The sequence below is a fragment of the Tyto alba genome, unplaced genomic scaffold (genome assembly GCF_018691265.1).
Source record: "Tyto alba isolate M040663 unplaced genomic scaffold, T.alba_DEE_v4.0 Super-Scaffold_17, whole genome shotgun sequence".
Classification (NCBI taxonomy): domain Eukaryota; kingdom Metazoa; phylum Chordata; class Aves; order Strigiformes; family Tytonidae; genus Tyto; species Tyto alba.
Window position 1 is genome coordinate 457447 of NW_024881279.1, and position 13326 is coordinate 470772.

At 69.4% G+C, this 13326-nt stretch overlaps 1 protein-coding gene across 4 annotated transcripts; it reads left to right on the forward strand.

The window, feature by feature from the left end:
- Positions 1-2102: 2102 nt before the first annotated feature.
- On the forward strand, positions 2103-12700 carry MYH14 (myosin heavy chain 14). Of its 4 annotated transcripts, none has more exons than XM_042790321.1 (11): positions 2103-2340; positions 2598-2673; positions 3188-3238; positions 3824-3985; positions 4217-4345; positions 4568-4656; positions 7071-7167; positions 8305-8501; positions 9248-9356; positions 10121-10293; positions 12244-12575. In XM_042790321.1, the coding sequence occupies exons 2-11, from the start codon at positions 2623-2625 to the stop codon at positions 12476-12478; spliced, it is 1293 nt and encodes a 430-aa protein (XP_042646255.1). In that variant the 5' UTR covers positions 2103-2340; positions 2598-2622; the 3' UTR covers positions 12479-12575. The 4 variants fall into 4 exon arrangements, with proteins under 4 accessions (XP_042646255.1, XP_042646256.1, XP_042646258.1 ...); XM_042790322.1 differs by having other exon boundaries at positions 2609-2673; XM_042790324.1 differs by lacking the exon at positions 10121-10293 and having other exon boundaries at positions 12244-12700.
- Positions 12701-13326: the final 626 nt, after the last annotated feature.

Consider the following 13326-nt stretch of genomic DNA (forward strand, 5'->3'; position numbering starts at 1 on the left):
CATGTTTCTTGACCCATGTTGGCCTATGCGTTGACCCGCTTTGATCTATGCTGATCTATGTTGACCCGTGTCACTCTGTTGCTCCATTTTGACCCATGTAGACCTGTGTTCATCCATGGTGACACATGTCAATTCGTGTTGACCCGTGTTGATCCAGTACTGATCTGTGTTGACCAATGGTTTTTGACCTCTGTCGGCCCATGTTGGCCCGTGTCAGTCTGTACTGCCCCACGCTGACCCACGTTTTTGACCCACATCGATCCATGTTGATCCATGCCGACCCCTGTTGACCTGTGCTCACCCCTGCTGACGCGTGTTGCGGTTGAACTCCGCTGACCCACGTTGCTCTGTATCGACCCGTGTTGACCCGTGCCGATTCCTACTGCTCCGTGCCGTCGACCCGGGCTGGTCCATGTTAACCCGTGTCCCCCTCCGTCGCTCCGTCTTGGCCCACGTAGGCCTGTGTTGGCCCATGACAGCCGCCCCATGCTGATGTGCGCTGACCCGGCTTGCTCCCCGCTGATCTCCGATGACCCGTGCCTCTCCACGCTTCTCCCTGCTGGCCCACGCGCCGATCACCTCGGGGGACGCCGTTTCCACGACACGGTGACCCCCTCGGCGCAGCTGGGCGCCCACCACGGAGATCCCCCCCCCGGCCCTTCCCCGCCGCGGCCGTGCTGGTCAGCCGTAAAAAACCCAACAGTGACGTCACGGCTGCGCCCGGCGCCGTGACATCACAGCTGCTCCCACAGCCCCAGCCACCCCCTTGGCCCCGCGCTGCCCCTCTGTGGCACCACGGCCGGCACCGCGACAGACCCGCTGGCCTCCCACGACGGGGTTCCAGCGCTGGCGGACGAGGGAAGAGGAGCAGACGGCGCCTCCCTGGATCGGCGTCGACCTTCCGCCACCGTCCCAGGCGGCAGCCTGGTCCCTAAACCAGGGGCGGGGGCGCGGCGGAGGGGCACCCGCTGGGCGAGGAGCGGGCTGGGTGCTGGCACCCCGGGACTCGCGGCCAACGGCTCGGTGGCCAAGCGGAGGGCGGCGGGGCGAGCGGCGGTCCCGGCACTGGTTGACGTCTTTGTTGGCGGCGCGGACACGGGCTCGGGCGCCCCGTCGGCGAGTTCCCCCACGGCCCCGAGCTGCGTGGCGGGGGGGCACGCTGGGGGCAAGGGCGGCACCCCGAGGGGCCTGGGCAGGCTGGGGAGGGGGGGCCGGGCAAACCTCGTGGGGTTCAACACGGCCAAGGGCAAGGTCCTGCCCGGGGTTGGGGCGATCCCCAGCCCAAATCCAGGCTGGGCGAGGGGTGGCTGGAGAGCAGCCCCAAGGAGAGGGACTGGGGGGGCTGGTGGGGGGAAAACTGCCCGTGGGGCAGCCCCGTGCACTGGCAGCCCAGAACCCACCCGTGCCCTGGGCTGCAGCCAGAGCAGGGGGGGCAGCAGGGCCAGGGAGGGGATTCTCCCCCTCTGCTCCGCTCTGGGGAGACCCCCCTGCAGTGCTGGGGCCAGCTCGGGGGCCCCCAACAGCAGAAGGACCCGGAGCTGCTCGAGCGGGGCCAGAGGAGGCCACGGAGATGCTGGGGGGGCTGGAGCAGCTCCCCTGGGGGGCCGGGCTGAGAGAGTTGGGGGGGATCAGCCTGGAGAAGAGAAGGCTCCGGGGGGACCCTGAGAGCGGCCTCCCAGGGCTTAAACCCCCCTCTGGGTCAGGGGGTGGGGATGGGACAAGGGGTGATGGTTTTAAGCTGAAAGAGGGCAGATTTAGGTGAGATCTGAGGCAGAAATCCTTCCCTGTGCGGGGGGTGAGGCGCTGGCCCAGGGTGCCCAGAGCAGCTGTGGGTGCCCCCTCCCTGGAAGGGTTCCAGGCCAGGTTGGACGGGGCTGGGAGCCCCCTGGGCTGGGGGAAGGGGGCCCTGCCCGGGGCAGGGGGGGGCGCCCGGGGGGGGCTGTGAGGTCCCTTCCCACCCAAACCCACCCCGTGATTCTCTGATCGCAGGTGACGCCGTGACACCACCCTGGGATTACACCCCAACACCTACACCCCCTCGGGGGGGGGGGGTGGCTGGGTGCCCCGGGGGGGGGGGGTGGAGGCATCCGGGGACCCTCCGGCGAGGGCGGGCGGTGGCGCCCAAGGGTTGGAGGCGAACTGATCTCCCCGGACACCTGGGTGCCCTCGGGGGGGGGTGGGGGGGGGGCGCTGCGCCCCGTGGGTAGAGCCCGGGGGGGAGGAGGTGCCCGAATAACGCGGGTCCTCCCGTGCCGGCGGCGTGGGTGACCCAGGGAGTTCCCGCCCGCTCCAGTCGCACCGTCCCGGGAGCTCCGCGTCGCGGGGACGGACCCGCAGCAGGTGAGGGGGACACAGGCACCCCCCCCCCCCCCCGGGGTGCGCAGGGGACCCCCGTGTCCCAACATCCCTCCCCCCCCCCCCCCCTTTGCTATCTCAAGGATCCCCCCTCCATCAGGGCACCCCCCACCCCTTCTACCCCCCTCCCCAAAAGCACCCAGAGGGGTCCTGAGTCCATCCAGAGCTGTCGGGGGGGCTCAGGGGTCTGGGTTGCACCTGCTTTTTTTTTTTTTTGGGGGGGGGGGAGGATGTTATTGTAGGGTCTCCCCAGGGACCCTTTGTGCCATGGTGGACGAGGGTGACGGGGGACGATGTGGCCCCACCAGGCTGGTGCAGGTGAGTGGGACCCGGGTGTCTGGGGGGGGGGGGGGGACACACAGGGACCCCCCCGCTGTCCAACGGGGGGGACGCCCCCAGGGTTTTTTGGGGGGGGAGGGTGGGGGGTGTCACCCAAACGTCTGGGGAAGCCTCAACTCCAGTGGGGGAACCCAGGGATCTGGGGGGGGGGGGGGGGGGGATCGAGGCATTTGGGGGGAGCCCCCCCCCCAGGGGCCCCAGACACCCGAGCTCCCTGCCCCCCCCCAGCCCCCCCATTTGGCTGGGGGATCCAGGCGTCCGGGCACCCCCTCCCCGGCCCCCCTGGCCCCAGTCCAGACCTCGGGCTGGAATTAGGGCACGGGGCGGGGGAAGGGAGCCCAGGCGGCCAGGAGCCCTCGGCTCCCCTCCCCCCGCCCCCCCCGGGCTCCGGGCATCCCCCCCCCCCCCCCGCTCCCCACGAGGGACCGCCCCGCGGGTGGGACCCTGAGGTGGGTCCCCCCGCACGCCCGGGTGCCCCCCCCCCCCCCCCCAGGCACAGCACCGCCGGGACCTGGAGGAGGAGCTCCGTGACCTCAGCAACCAGGTGGGCGGGGCATGGGTGGAGGGGCGTGGCCAGCACCTGTCAATAACAGCCTAGCCCCTCCCTTCTGCAGGGCTCTGGGGCAGGCCCGGCAGGGGGCGGGACATGGGGCTGTCCCTCGCTCTGGTGGGCGGGGTGTGGAGCTGTCAATCACCATGGCAGGAGGGGCATGGACCTGTCATCACCCTGATGGGAGGGGCATGGGTCTGTCCATCACCTTGGTGGGCAGGGCATGGGGCTGCCCATCACACTGATAGGCGGGGCATGTAGCTGTCCATCACCTTGATGGGTGGGGTATGGAGTGGTCCATCACCATGGTGGGCGGGGCATGGGGCTGTTCATAACCCTGGTGGGCGGGACATGGGGCTGTCTCTCGCCCTGGTAGGCAGGGCATGGAGCTGTCAATCACCATGGTGGGTGGAGCATGGAGCTACCCATCACCCTGGTGGGAGGGGCATGGAACTGTCCATCACCCTTGAGGTGGGATTTGGGCTGCCCATCACCAGAGGGGTGGGGCATGGGGCTTGTCAGTCACCTGAAGGCGGGGCAAGGGGCTGTCACTCACAGCCTGTTCCCGCCCCCGGTCAGGTGGCAGTGCTGGGGCGGAGCCTGGCAGAGGAGAGGGGGCGGAGCCTGGCAGCAGGCGGGGCACTGCGGGCCCTGGAGATAGCAGTGGGTGGAGCCCAGGCCCGGGTGGGCGGAGCCTATCGTGCTCGAGACCGGGCCTGTGAGCGCCTGCGCCAGCAGCAGGTGGGTGGTGCCTGAGAGGGGGCGGAGCCTCTGGCAAGGTCAGTCAGGGGTCAGGGGGCGGGATTGAGTGATGGTGGGGGCTAAAAAGGGGCGTGTCTAGAGGGGGTGTGGCCTGGGAGGAAGGTGGGGTATCTGGAGGGTGGGTGGGGCTTCGGCCTGGGGGCGGGGCATTGTCTGGGGCGGGGCTTACCGGGTGGGCGTGGCATCTCACCAAAACAGCCCCTCCCCTAGGAGGCGGGGCACCTGCTGTGGGCGGAGCTGGAGGCGGCACGTGTTGCCAGGGCAGGGGCGGAGCTCCGGGCACGGGAGGCGGAGTCACAGTGTCGTGCCAGGGAGGCGGAGCTGGAGCGGCTGCGGCAGGTGGGCGGGGCTAACGCATCATGAGGGCGTGGCTACATTATTTGGGGCGGGGCTAAGCTACCTCAGGGGCGGGGCTATTGGACGCACTGACAGGGCTAAAAGTCAGCAGGGCGGGGCTAATTGCAGGGGGCGGGGCTAATGAGCAATGGGGTGGGGCTATAGGACCATGGGGTGGGGCTATGGTGGGCGGAGCTTCCAGGGGGGCGTGTCCACCCCCCCCAGGCGGTGGCGGCAGCCCAGCATGCCCGGCGGCGGGCGGAGCAGGAGCGTGATGACCTGGCTGCCCACGTGCCCCACCCACCCAGCCCCACGTGAGTGCCCGCCCCTCCCTGGCCACGCCCCTTCCCTGCCCACGCTCACACCCCTATACACGGCCCCTATAGGGCACCCTCATGGCACGTCCCCTATAGCCCCCCAGTGCATCCCCTATAGCCCCCCCAGTGCGTCCCCTATAGCCCCCCCAGCGCGTCCCCTATAGCCCCCCCAGCACGTCCCCTATAGCCCCCCCAGCGCGTCCCCTATAGCCCCCCCAGCGCGTCCCCTATAGCCCCCCCAGCACGTCCCCTATAGCCCCCCCAGCGCGTCCCCTATAGCCCCCCCAGCACGTCCCCTATAGCCCCCCCAGTGCGTCCCCTATAGCCCCCACAGCATGTCCCCTATAGCCCCCCAGCACGTCCCCTATAGCCCCCCAGCACGTCCCCTATAGCCCCCACAGCACAGCCCCTATAGCCCCCCCAGCACAGCCCCTATAGCCCCCACAGCGCGTCCCCTATAGCCCCCACAGCACGTCCCCTATAGCCCCCCCAGCGCGTCCCCTATAGCCCCCCCAGTGCATCCCCTATAGCCCCCACAGCACGTCCCCTATAGCCCCCCCAGCACGTCTCCTATAGCCCCCCCAGCGCGTCCCCTATAGCCCCCACAGCACGTCCCCTATAGCCCCCACAGCACGTCCCCTATAGCCCCCCCAGCGCGTCCCCTATAGCCGCCCAAGTGCATCCCCTATAGCCCCCCACAGCGCGTCCCCTATAGCCCCCACAGCACGTCCCCTATAGCCCCCCCAGCACGTCCCCTATAGCCCCCACAGCGCGTCCCCTATAGCCCCCCCAGCGCGTCCCCTATAGCCCCCACAGCACAGCCCCTATAGCCCCCCCAGCGCGTCCCCTATAGCCCCCACAGCGCATCCCCTATAGCCGCCCAAGTGCATCCCCTATAGCCCCCACAGCACAGCCCTATAGCCCCCCCAGGCTGTGTCCCCTATAGCCCCCACAGCACGTCCCCTATAGCCCCCACAGCACGTCCCCTATAGCCCCCCCAGCGCGTCCCCTATAGCCCCCCACAGCATGTCCCCTATAGCCCCCACAGCGCGTCCCCTATAGCCCCCCAAGTGCATCCCCTATACCCCCCCAGCCTATCCCCTATAGCCCCCCCAGCGCATCCCCTATAGCCCCCCCAGCACAGCCCCTATAGCCCCCACAGCACGTCCCCTATAGCCCCCACAGCACGTCCCCTATAGCCCCCACAGCACAGCCCCTATAGCCCCCACAGCACAGCCCCTATAGCCCCCACAGCACTTCCCCTATAGCCCCCACAGCACGTCCCCTATAGCCCCCCCAGCACAGCCCCTATAGCCCCCCCAGCGCGTCCCCTATAGCCCCCCCAGCGCGTCCCCTATAGCCCCCCCAGCACAGCCCCTATAGCCCCCCCAGCGCGTCCCCTATAGCCCCCACAGCGCGTCCCCTATAGCCCCCCCAGCGCGTCCCCTATAGCCCCCACAGCACGTCCCCTATAGCCCCCCCAGCACGTCCCCTATAGCCCCCACAGCACGTCCCCTATAGCCCCCCCAGCGCGTCCCCTATAGCCCCCACAGCACGTCCCCTATAGCCCCCCCAGTGCGTCCCCTATAGCCCCCCCAGCACGTCCCCTATAGCCCCCCCAGCGCGTCCCCTATAGCCCCCCCAGCACGTCCCCTATAGCCCCCACAGCACGTCCCCTATAGCCCCCCACAGCACGTCCCCTATAGCCCCCCCAGCGCGTCCCCTATAGCCCCCCCAGCGCGTCCCCTATAGCCCCCACAGCACGTCCCCTATAGCCCCCCCAGCGTGTCCCCTATAGCCCCCCCAGCGCGTCCCCTATAGCCCCCACAGCATGTCCCCTATAGCCCCCACAGCGCGTCCCCTATAGCCCCCCAAGTGCATCCCCTATAGCCCCCCAGCCTATCCCCTACAGCCCCCACAGCATGTCCCCTATAGCCCCCACAGCGCGTCCCCTATAGCCCCCCAAGTGCATCCCCTATACCCCCCCAGCCTATCCCCTACAGCCCCCACAGCGCATCCCCTATAGCCGCCCAAGTGCATCCCCTATAGCCCCCCCAGCGCATCCCCTATAGCCCCCCCAGCACAGCCCCTATAGCCCCCACAGCGCATCCCCTATAGCCGCCCAAGTGCATCCCCTATAGCCCCCCCAGCACAGCCCCTATAGCCCCCACAGCGCGTCCCCTATAGCCCCCCCAGCACAGCCCCTATAGCCCCCACAGCGCGTCCCCTATAGCCCCCCCAGTGCATCCCCTATAGCCCCCCCAGCACAGCCCCTATAGCCCCCCCAGCACAGCCCCTATAGCCCCCACAGCACGTCCCCTATAGCCCCCCCAGCACAGCCCCTATGGCTCCCCCGTACACTCCCCCCTTTCCCCGCCCCCCCGCAGCCCCTATAGCGGCTATGGGTGCAGGGGGGGGCAGGCCCCCGGGGGGCTGCAGGCGGCGCTGGCGGAGCTGCGGGAGCACAACCGGGAGCTGCAGCAGCGCCTGCACCAGCGGCGGGCCCAGGTCGGGGCACCTATAGGGGATGTAGGGGGGCACCTATAGGGGATATAGGGGGGGCACCGCGGGGGGACGTGTGGGGGCATGGGGGCACCCAGAGGGAGACTGAGGGGGGGTGGGGGCATGGGGGACATGCACCTATGGCGGGATGTATAGGGGGATGTATGGGGGATGGGGGGGGGATGGGGGCACCTATGGAGGGGACGTGGGGGCACGAGGGCACAGGGGGGACGTATGGGGGGGGGGGATGTAAAGGCACCTATGGGAGATCTGAAGCGGGATGTATGGAGGCACCTATGGGCACGGGGGGGGGGGCGGTGCTGGTGTGGGTGCTGGGGGGGCACCGGTGGGTGCTGGGGGGGCAGCTGGGGGGGCACTGGTGGGTGCTGCGGGTGCCCTGTGGGTGCTGTGGGTGCTCTGTGGGTGCTGTGGGTGCTGTGTGTGCCCTGTGGGTGCTGTGGGTGCTGTGGGTGCTGTGGGTGCTGTGGGTGCTCTGTGGGTGCTGTGGGTGCTGTGTGTGCCCTGTGGGTGCTGTGTGTGCCCTGTGGGTGCTGTGGGTGCTGTGGGTGCTGTGGGTGCTGTGGGTGCTCTGTGGGTGCTGTGGGTGCTGTGGGTGCTCTGTGGGTGCTGTGGGTGCTGTGGGTGCTGTGGGTGCCCTGTGGGTGCTGTGGGTGCTGTGTGTGCCCTGTGGGTGCTGTGGGTGCTGTGGGTGCTGTGGGTGCTGTGGGTGCTCTGTGGGTGCTGTGGGTGCTGTGTGTGCTCTGTGGGTGCTGTGGGTGCTGTGGGTGCTGTGGGTGCCCTGTGGGTGCTGTGGGTGCTGTGTGTGCCCTGTGGGTGCTCTGTGGGTGCTGTGGGTGCTGTGTGTGCCCTGTGGGTGCTCTGTGGGTGCTGTGGGTGCTGTGGGTGCCCTGTGGGTGCTGTGGGTGCTGTGTGTGCCCTGTGGGTGCTCTGTGGGTGCTGTGTGTTCCCTGTGGGTGCTGTGGGTGCCCTGTGGGTGCTGTGGGTGCTGTGTGTGCCCTGTGGGTGCTGTGGGTGCCCTGTGGGTGCTGCGGGTGCCGTGTGGGTGCTGCGGGTGCCGTGTGGGCGCTGCGGGTGCCACCGGGGCCGGGCACTGACCCCCGCGGGTGCCCCCGTTGGGTGCAGGCGGAGGAGCTGCGGCGGGCGCTGGCGGCGGCGGGGGCGCGGGCGCGGGAGGCGGCGGGGGCGCGGGCCCGGCTGGAGCAGGAGCAGCGGGTGCTGCGGGGGCGGCTGCAGCACCCAGGGGTGCCCCCGGGCCCCGCCGAGGCCGCCCTGCGCGCCCGCTGCCTCCACCTCCAGGAGCTCCTGCACCGGGAGGCCGGGTGAGCCGGGGGCCCCGGGGTGGCCCCGGGGGGGTCCAAGGTGGCCCCAGGGTGGCCCCAGGGTGGTCCCAGGGTGCTCCTGGGTGGCCCCAGGGTGGTCCAGGGTGGCCCCAGGGGCGTCCAGGGTGGCCCCAGGGTGGTCCCAGGGTGGCCCCAGGGGGGTCCAGGGTGGCCCCAGGGTGCTCTTGGGTGGCCCCAGGGTGGTCCCAGGGTGGCCCCAGGGTGGTTCCAGGGTGGCCCCAGGGTGCTCTTGGGTGGCACCAGGGGGGGCCAGGGTGGCCCAGGGTGGCCCCAGGGTGGCCCCAGGGTGCTCTTGGGTGGCCCCAGGGTGGTCCCAGGGTGGCCCAGGGTGGCCCCAGGGTGGCCCCAGGGTGCTCCTGGGTGGCCCCAGGGTGGTCCAAGGTGGTCCAGGATGTCCCCAGGATGTCCCAGGGTGGCCCAGAGTGGCCCAAGGTGGCCCCAGAGCCCCCTCAGGGTGGCCCAGGCTGCTCCCAGGGTGCCCAGTGCCCCCGAGGTCCCCCCCCGGCTTTCCCACGGGTGCTGCTGGATGCCGTGGGGCACCCTGTGGGTGCTGTGGGGTGGCACAGGGGACCCACAAGTGCGGTGGGGTGACAGCAGGTCCCATGGGCCCCCCCGCCAGGGTGACCCGGGGTCCCCAGGGGTGCGGGTGACACTGGACCCGGCAGCAGGTGCCGCGGGTCACCCCGGGGGCGCCCTGGGGTGACGGGGGGCACCCGTGGGTGCAGGGCGCGGGCGGCGCTGGCCCGGGCGGGGCGGGCAGCGGGCCGGCGGCTGCGGGTGCTGCTGGCGGAGGTGGAGGAGCAGCGGCTGCGGGGGGAGCGCTACCGCCTGCAGGTGGGGGGTGACGGCACCCACGGGTGACATCGCGGCGGGGGGGGGTGGGTGGGGGGTGTGACGGCACACGGGTGTCTGCCATGGGTTCCCTGGCCATGGGGGGGGGGGGGCGGGGAAGGGCAGTGTTAAAAAAAAACGTGTCCCACGCTGCGTGCACCCGTGCCCCCGTGCCCCCATGTCCCCGTGTCCCACGCCGCGTGTCCCCGTGTCCCCGTGCCCCTGTGTCCCCGTGTCCCACGCCGCGTGCCCCCATGCCCCCGTGCCCGTGTCCCATGCCGCGTGCCCCCGTGTCCCCATGCCCCCGTGCCCGTGTCCCACGCCGTGTGCCCCTGTGTCCCCGTGCCCCCGTGCCCCCGTGTCCCACGCCGCGTGTCCCCGTGTCCCCATGTCCCACGCCACGTGTCCCCGTGTCCCCATGTCCCACGCCGCGTGCCCCATGTCCCCGTGTCCCACGCCGCGTGCCCCGTGCCCCCGTGCCCCCGTGTCCCACGCCGCGTGCCCCGTGCCCCCGTGTCCCACGCCGCGTGTCCCCGTGTCCGCGTGCCCCCGTGTCCCTGTGTCCCCATGTCCCACGCCGCGTGCCCCCATGCCCCCGTGTCCGTGTGCCCCCGTGCCCCCGTGTCCCACGCCGCGTGCCCCATGTCCCCGTGTCCCCGTGTCCCACGCCGCGTGCCCCCGTGTCCCACGCCGCGTGCCCCCATGCCCCCGTGTCCGTGTGCCCCCGTGCCCCCGTGTCCCACGCCGCGTGCCCCGTGTCCCCGCAGGCGCAGGCCAGCGAGGCGGCGGGGCGGGCGCTGGGGGAGCGGGTGGCCGCGGTGGCCGCGGGGACGGCCCGTGCCCAGGCCCAGGGCCAGCGCCTGCGCCGGGCGCTGGAGGCCGTCGGGGACGGGGCCGCGGCCACCGCTCGCCACGTGGCCGCCCTGCGGGCTCGCCTCAGGTGGGACCCGGCGGCCCCGCACAGCCCCACGGGCCCCACAGCACCCGCTGTGTCCCTGCGGCTGACCTAGAGCCCCCCTGGAGCCCGCCTGTGGGCCCACCTCAGCACCCTATAGCCCCCTATGTGCCCCTATAGCTCCCTATAGCCCCCTATGTGCCCCTACAGCCCCCTATGTGCCCCTATAGCTCCCTATAGCCCCCTATGTGCCCCTACAGCCCCCTATGTGCCCCTATAGCTCCCTATAGCCCCCTATGTGCCCCTATAGCTCCCTATGTGTCCCCATAGCTCCCTATAGCCCCCTATGTGCCCCTATAGCTCCCTATGTGCCCCTATAGCTCCCTATAGCCTGCTATGTGCCCCTATAGCCCCCTATGTGTCCCCATAGCTCCCTATAGCTCCCTATGTGCCCCTATAGCTCCCTATGTGTCCCCATAGCTCCCTATAGCTCCCTATGTGTCCCTATAGCCCCCTATGTGTCCCTATAGCTCCCTATGTGTCCCTATAGCACCCTATAGCCCCCTATGTGTCCCTATAGCTCCCTATGTGTCCCTATAGCTCCCTATAGCTCCCTATGTGCCCCTATAGCTCCCTATAGCTCCCTATGTGCCCCTATAGCTCCCTATGTGCCCCTATAGCTCCCTATAGCCCCCTATGTGCCCCTATAGCTCCCTATAGCTCCCTATGTGTCCCTATAGCTCCCTATGTGTCCCTATAGCACCCTATAGCTTCCTATAGTTCACTTATAGCTCCCCTGTAGCCACCCCAAAGGCTCTTACTAAACCTTATAGTCCCCTTATATCCCCCCCCAGCACCACTATAGGTCCCTCTGTAACCCCCTATGGGCCCCTACCATCACCCGTAGTACCCTATAGCCTCCCACAGGTACCTATAACCCCCCGCCCCAGCACCCTATAGCTCCCCCTGTGCCCCTATAGCCTGGCCATAGCCCCCAGCAGCGCCCCATGGCCCCTATAGGCCCTACAGCCCCCAGCAGTTCCCCATAGACCCTATAGTCCCCTATAGCTCTGGGAGGGGCTGGATGGACCAGGGGATTATGGGATAGTGGGGGGGCTGGGGGGGCTGTATGGGGCTGGGGTATTATGGGATAGTGGGAGGCTGGGGGGGCTGTATGGGGCTGGGGGATTATGGGATATTGGGGGGCTGGGGGGGCTGTATGGGGCTGGGGGATTATGGGATATTGGGGGGCTGTATGGGGCTGGGGTATTATGGGATAGTGGGGGGCTGGGTGGGCTGTATGGGGCTGGGGGATTATGGGATAGTGGGGGGCTGTATGGGGCTGGGGTATTATGGGATATTGGGGGGGCAGGGGGGGCTGTATGGGATGGGGGGATTATGGGATATTGGGGGGCTGTATGGGGCTGGGGTATTATGGGATATTGGGGGGGCTGGGGGGGCTGTACTAGACGGGGGGATTATGGGATAGTGGGGGGGCTGGGGGGGCTGTATGGGGCTGGGGTATTATGGGATATTGGGGGGGCGGGGGGGGCTGTATGGGGCTGGGGGATTATGGGATATTGGGGGGCTCTGGGGGGGCTGTACTAGACGGGGGGATTATGGGATAGTGGGGGGGCTGGGGGGACTGTATGGGGCTGGGGTATTATGGGATATTGGGGGGGCGGGGGGGGCTGTATGGGGCTGGGGTATTATGGGATATTGGGGGGCTGGGGGGGCTGTATGGGGCTGGGGTATTATGGGATATTGGGGGGCTGGGGGGGCTGTATGGGGCTGGGGGATTATGGGATATTGGGGGGCTGGGGGGGCTGTACTAGACGGGGGGATTATGGGATAGTGGGGGGGCTGGGGGGGCTGTATGGGGCTGGAGGATTATGGGATAGTGGGGGGGCTGGGGGGGCTGTATGGGACGGGGGGATTATGGGATATTGGGGGTCTCTGGGGGGGCCACCCCAAATCCTTCTGGGCTGCCCCCAGGTGCGACCCGCTGACGCTGTCGCACACGGTGCGCCGCATGCTGCGGGGGGAGGACGAGGACAGCGACGGCGACAGCAGCGGCAGCGGGTCCCCGCCCTGGGCCCTCGGGGAGCTCCTCGAAACCGCCCCCCGCTCGTGGGGGGGGCTCGAAACCGCCCCCAGGGACCCCCGCCAAAAGGCTTCTGGTCCTGGGGGTGGCCTGAGAGCCGCGCCCAAGCCGGGGGGGGACCCTTGAAACCACCCCCAATACCGGGGGGGACCCTTGAAACCGCTTCCAGTCTTGGCGGGGGGGGGGGGAGGCTCCAAACCGCCCCTGGGGTCCAGCCCTGAAACCGCTTTTAGGACCGAGGAGCCCCTGGAGAGCGACCCCCAGGGACCCCCGCCCAGCCTCTGGCGGTAGGGGTGGGGCTTATTCAGGGGTGGGGCTTCCCGGGGGCGGGGCTTGGCCATATTCATTAAAGTGGCTTTACGATGGATCTGCCCCCCCCCCCCCCGTCTGTGTGTGTGTGTGGGGGGGGGGGGGGTGGCTCAAAACGCCCCCAGAGCCCATTTTGGGGGGAGGCCTTGAAACTCTCCCCAAAACACTGTGCGTGGGGAGCCTCACCCTCCCAATCCACATGGGGGGGGGTGTTTGTGTCTCAAGCTACACCTCAGCCCCAGGTTGGGGGAGCCTTGAAACACCCCAAAACCGTGTCAGGGAGACCTTGAAACCCTCTTTGCCCCAATTAGCGGGGGGCAAGGGGGGAGGAGTCTCAACCCCCTCCCCTTGCCGTGGCCCTAGAGGGGGGCGGGAGCCTTGAAACCCCCCAAAAACCCACGCGGCTGGGGGGGGGGGGGCCTTGAAACGCTCACGGCGGAGGGGCGGGGCTATCGGAGGGGGCGGGGCTCGCCTGGCCAATGACTGCGCAGAATGCTAATGAAGGGGGGGGCGGGAAGGAGGAGAGGGCGGGGCGGGAACTTCCCAGCGCGGGGAAGGGGGCGGGCGGTGCCGTGATGGTGGGCCACGCCCCCCTCGGCGCCTCGCAGCCAATGAAGGAGAAGGGGCGGGGTTTGGGGGGGGGGGGAGGAGGGGAGAGACGCGCA

Coding starts and splice junctions, on each gene's coding strand:
- MYH14 (XM_042790321.1), top strand. CDS start 2,623: ATGGTGGACGAGGGTGACGGGGGACGATGTGGCCCCACCAGGCTGGTG. Junction 3,986..4,216: donor AGCGCCTGCGCCAGCAGCAG/GTGGGTGGTGCC, acceptor CCCCTCCCCTAG/GAGGCGGGGCACCTGCTGTG. Junction 10,294..12,243: donor GCCCTGCGGGCTCGCCTCAG/GTGGGACCCGGC, acceptor GGCTGCCCCCAG/GTGCGACCCGCTGACGCTGT.